Genomic DNA, 6,024 nt, shown 5'->3' with positions numbered 1-6,024 from the left:
TGACTAGTTTTCAAACTTAATTAGATTACATCAATTTGATATTTTAGAATAAAAAATATGAGAGTCAATTTGATTAGTTTTCAAACCATCCAGGAGATTACGTACATTAATTCCCTCCTTTCTCTTTTAGTTGTCATATTGCAATTTTTTAGAGTCAATTTAACTAGTTTTCAAACTTCAATTACATTACATTAATTTGAAATTTTTAAATAAAAAATTTTGAGAGTCAATTTGACTAGTTTTCAAACTGAAATTAAATGAGATTAATTCGATATTTTAAAATAAAAATTTTTATATTAAAAAATTATACGAAAAATGCTATAAATTACAATTTTTTCATATCAATATGATTAAAAAATATATCTTAAAATATTAAACTTCAGTTTACATATCATATAACCAAAATCGAACTTTTTAAAATAAAAGAAATAATATCATTTTTTATCATTATTTTCCAGTACATACATAACTTGTATCACTATAAAATTTGCATATAAATAGATATTCATTTTTACTTATCTATTTTAGAAGATTAAAAAAAATAATTTATCATTTAATTCTTAATTTATTCTTATTATTAACTAGCTTTAGTCATTTCTCAATGCTTTCTTATTCACTATTTAATATTTATATTAAATCCGATTAATTCAAATTTATGTTGATTTCTGATAAGTCCCATTTGAGAGGTAACACTCCCCACTAAAATTTTTTCGTATTTAGGACTCAAGCTCAAATCCTCTTACTAAGGAAGCCAAGAGGAGAGGCCTATCCCATGTGTGTGACTAGATATTACTCACTGAGCTAAATAAGATCAAAGTCCACACTTCTACAAATTAGTACATATCAAAGATATTTTAAAATTCATCGATGTCAATGGATCAAACTTTTGTTTACGCATTATAATCAAAGTTGCTTTTTAAAGTAAAAGTAATAATATTCCTTTAGATAATTATTTGCTAGTACATACGTAGCTTGTTTCACTGTAAAGTTTGCATCCCTTTGATGCTCTACAACAAGTCATGAAATGTTCTGGAACCTTCTTATACATAATTTATTTCCACTACCAAAACTGTAGCAAACACAAACATAATATTAGTAATTATTTGCATAAAATGATACTATATGTCTTTGTGTCTCAATTTATATGATTTACTTGTTTTTATTCAATGCAAAAAAGAATGATATATTGTTATATTTAATATTAACAATTTAATTTTAAAATTTTATATCAAGTCAAACTATATTCTATTAAATGAGACTAAGATTAATAGAAAATACAACTAATTATTGGCGGACCTAAGGGTGACAAATGAGTGGATTTATAATCAGAAAGACATCTTTATGTCTTGTAACTTATGTAACCTTTGGGACATTCATTTGCCCAAATTACTACCCATTATCTTCCTATTCACTGTAAGAAAGAATTCATCGCCTATAAATAATGATGATTTTACTTTGTGAAAAGAACTAGAAGAGATAAACAAGAATATATAGAGTGAAAAAATGAGGAGTACTATATTATGTTTAAATTGAGATTAGTGTAGTTAAAGGGAGAGTTGAGACAAAGAAAAATATTTAAAGTCTTCTGATCTTGGGCATATTTATATGCCCAATTACTACAAATTATCCAACTTTTAACGTGAGTTTAAGGACATTCACTAATCTAACTGACATGTTTTACTTAAAATTGTGATGATTGCATACTAATATACATGATTAGCTATTTTGCAGGGTTCCTAAGAGAAGTGATTGATGCAAGAGAGAAAAGAAGTTGAAGACGACGAAGTGACGCCCAGAACAAAGGATGGTGCGGTGCCCAAGCATCACTGGTGCAACAAAGGCGCGACGCGCCAGGTCCAGTTGATTGGGGCTACATTTTGGTGCACTGGCATCGCGGCACGCTAGCCTGCCAGGCGCGATCAGGGCGCGATGGCCCATTGTTGTGCGGACGTTTGAGCGAAATTTGATTTAAAAAAGAGTACTCCTTGTTGAAGTAGATTTAGACTCTAGTTTTCCTAACTTATATAAATAGACCCCTAGGGCTATTGTGATGGGGTTCGACATTATTTTGGTGTGCAAGAGCAAGATTCATCTTTTGTAATAGGTTTTTGATCTTCTAACTCTTTTATTTTCCATAAATCGCATGAACAATTGTATTTTGTGGTTTTTCTAATAGCATGAGTGGCTAAACGCTCTAGTTCTGGGGCTGTAGCTACGAATCGATTGTTGATTATTTAAAGGCTTGTTGAATTAATTATTGGTTGTCATTATAAGTTACATTTATATTCTTATTCTAGTATTTCTTGATTGGCCATCTAGAGATAAATGTATTGTCTAATCTTAAAATCGAGAGAGGAGAAGTTAGATAGACTAGAGAATATAAAGAGCTTGATTGACCCATTAAGTTGAGGTGATTTGTGTTCAGGATTGACGCCTGGACGAACAACTCTTTTGGTTACGAAACATGATGAAATATAAATGCTCGTCAGTTAGTCTGTTTATTCCCGCTCAACGATGTAGTTAGACAACTAACTAGAGTAGGCGACTAGAGGTTTGAAATCCGACTCATACAATTAACCCTGTAAACCAGTAACTTGACAACTAAAATTAGTTCTAAGTCGATAATATGATACACGAGATTCATTGCAAGCTGCAACCCTGAAATTGTCTTTTACTTGCTTGAAACATCATCTTAAAGTCTTTCACAATTAGTTACTTTTAGTTATTGCATAATTCGTAGTAGTAGTAAACAACCATCATCAACTCTTGAAAAAGTTACTTTCAATTTTATTTGTAGAATTGAGTTTTAAATATAAATCGATCATAAGTCCCTTGGGAACGAGAACTCGTTTCTTTAAAGAATCTATATTACTTGAGTGACCACGTACACTTGCGTGTATACTGGGAAGCAACATCTTTAACTATATTCACTATACAAAAGAGAATATTTATATGTTGAAGGAAAGTGTTTTTTTATGTGAAACTTTGGACTCTTCAACTAATCCGGAGTTGCTTGAGTTGTACGGCGTTATTGGACTGTTGTATCCTAGAGGGGACAAGTCAAGAGACATACTGCTGGATCGGTGTATACTATGCTGCAGTGGGCTTGAATCTCCTTAAAGAGAGCGAGATATCCGCGCCTCAACCTAAAATTTGTTATTCATTTTTTGTCATTTTTATTTTCAAGTAATTTATTATATTTGTGGTATATTACACCAACAATTATAACTCATTTAATCTTCTAAAAAAAAGAAAATATTGCCCACCCTACCCCCACCTCACCTCCGTGACGCACCCCACCCACACCCAAAAAAAATTTATAAAATAAAAAATTAAAAACAAAATAAAATTCACCCCTAAACCACACTACCCCACCCCAAAAAAATTCAAAAAAAATCACTATTAATTTTTTTAAAAAATAAAATAAAATTTCCCACCCTACCCCCACACACCCACCCCTGGGGACACCCCCAACCCACACCCAAAAAAAATTATAAAAGAAAATTAAAACAATTTTTTTAAAAATTGTTCCTCACCCACCCTACCACCCCACCCCTAAATTTTTATTTCTTATTTTCAAAAATAGATAGTGCAATTAGAGATTTTTATTATAAGTGGGTGATATATGGGTCTAGATGAATTCTCATGTTTACCTATTTCATTCATATTTGTATGAGTTTAAATAGATCAAAATCCATATTTATTCATTTAAGAAAATATAAAATTTAATTTAATATAAATTAAATGGGCTCATTTTATTTATATAGGCTGAAATTGCCATCCATAGACAGACCTAAAAAGGTCGGAGAAAAAATAACAGATTTATTTAAGGTCGGATTTTATGGCACCAAAAATCTGGAAAATGCAAATTACTTTACTGATCTTCGGAAAAAATAAATTTGAAGAGTACATAAAAGAATATTGTTGTCTAAAACCAACAAGCACCAATTATCTAGCGACAAAAAAAATGTATTCTTCCATAGTAAATGTGAGCATTTCCATTCCCATGATGCATTTTTTAATTGTATAATTTAAAAACCGACCTTGGGTCAATTTATTTCATTTTTTATGGGGAAAAAAAATGCCAATCTCCAAAGGTCGATTTTTTGAAAATTCTTTTTAGTGATAATTTTGTATTGAATGAAAAAAAAAGTACACTTTTACATTGATCGTTATCGATTTAATCGTTAAGATTTGACACAAAAATAAATTAATGAAAATCACTTAGAAACAAGGTGACAAACCGAATGAATAACGTACATGAGTTCACAAGTTTGCGTCTTGCTCAAAAGCAACACTTTTATATTGTAGAATAACCAAGATTTTGAGATACCCAGAAATAAAAGTAGGAAACTAAACTCTAAGTCAAAGACTTTATATACAAAATGATATAAATATAATTATTTAATTTACTATCGGGTTATCGGTTAACCCATTAAGAAAAAACCTCAAACCTCAAACCGTTAAGAACCGGTAACCCGATAACAAAAAAAATCAAAACCGTTATTTGAACTGCTAAATCAATAACCCACTACTGATAAACCAATAATTTTTTTTCGATTCAGGTTATTATCAATTTCGTTTTCGATTTTGAACAACCCTAGTTAATAGAGAGGAATCTTGACCTAATTCAACTTCAAAAGTTCGGAGGGGGAGGGGGAGTTGTGAAGATCATATAAATAGTCTAAATTCTCCTCCTTATATTGATGTGGGACTCAATATCCAGCTCACGTCTGAAACTAGAAACCTAGAGCATGAACAATTTAAGATTGAGAAATCATAAATTGGGATTAATCTGACTTTGATACCATACTAAGCAACTTAAAAAACAAATGTTTAGACAAACACTAAAAATCCATTACTTATATATAATATTGGTCATCTGAGTAAAATATAAACTCAGAATTTATTTTAAACATGACACATATATATGATCATAATTTATTAGAAACTATTAATATATCCCCTTTGATAAATCTCAAAGGTGATTTATTAGTTACATATTGCAGAGCCATCTCTACGGAAAAGTTGGCATCCCCTTCCTCTTGCTTGGCAACAGTTGATGCATGTTGGACGAAGTATTGTGCTTCCTGAAGAGGAACAAGTCATGTAATCCACATTTGGCTCACAAAATTGAGGACAAAACTGAGCTTCCACATAATTGCTTCCCACTAGAAAAACTGTTCCAAACACAAAAAAAAATCCATTTAAAATGTACATAAATAGTACATGAGATAATGATAAAAAAACACATATGCAGTATCATTCTTTTGTGAGATTCCTTAAATAAATCATCAGGGGTTTATCCTACTTGAACTATGATTAACTATTTATTATATCACACTTCAACTATAAGTTAATCCCTTTTCCTAGCTATCTGAACAATGGTGGTATTTTAGGTATAAAAAGTGAACAACTGATAGTTGATATATAGTTAATAATAATTCAGGTAGAAAAAGTGAACGCTTCATAATGAAAAACTCGCATACTTCATGTGTTTTGACCTTTTAAATTCTAATAAATTAATGGCAAAAATTTATGAAGTAGTAACTATTTTATTGAGAGAAAAAAGGAAGATGAATGTTAGGTAAAATTAGTCATACCACATAGGAGGAGGAGAGTGAGGACACCAACTTTGTTACTACCCATGCTTGATTGTTTGCTTTTATTTTCTGATCTTCTTGGAGGATGTATGTTTTGTCTTAGACTTAGGGAGTACTTATAGCAAGCAAATCTATGTATTTTCTTTTTTTAAAAAAAAATATTTTGGACAAAATAAATAGTAGGTCAATAATGGACAATTGTAGAAGCCAAAAAATTCAATTGCTTATAAATATGGTTGTAAGATATACATGCATATCGTCAAAGAGATTAGGTCAGTGTGAAATTAATTTGTATGTGAATTGTGGACTGAGTCTAATTTAAAGAAAATAAAAAAGCCATTCAAAATCGTTTAAAATACACCCGCAATGACAACTTAATTGAGCAGGTGATCTTCCGAATGAAGGATTCTATTTTCAAAAT

The 6,024-nt window shown here is 30.4% G+C and overlaps 1 protein-coding gene across 1 annotated transcript; it reads right to left on the bottom strand.

The window, feature by feature from the left end:
• Positions 1-4,835: 4,835 nt before the first annotated feature.
• LOC125877993 (proteinase inhibitor PSI-1.2-like) lies at positions 4,836-5,751 on the bottom strand. The gene is made up of 2 exons (XM_049559288.1): positions 5,604-5,751; positions 4,836-5,180 (listed from the first exon to the last, which is right to left on the bottom strand). Exons 1-2 carry the CDS (start codon positions 5,647-5,649, stop codon positions 4,993-4,995), a joined length of 234 nt encoding a protein of 77 aa, XP_049415245.1. The 5' UTR covers positions 5,650-5,751; the 3' UTR covers positions 4,836-4,992.
• Between the last annotated feature and the right edge of the window lie 273 nt (positions 5,752-6,024).

This window comes from Solanum stenotomum, chromosome 9 (assembly GCF_019186545.1).
Source record: "Solanum stenotomum isolate F172 chromosome 9, ASM1918654v1, whole genome shotgun sequence".
Classification (NCBI taxonomy): domain Eukaryota; kingdom Viridiplantae; phylum Streptophyta; class Magnoliopsida; order Solanales; family Solanaceae; genus Solanum; species Solanum stenotomum.
This window is presented reverse-complemented; position numbering and strand designations above follow the sequence as displayed.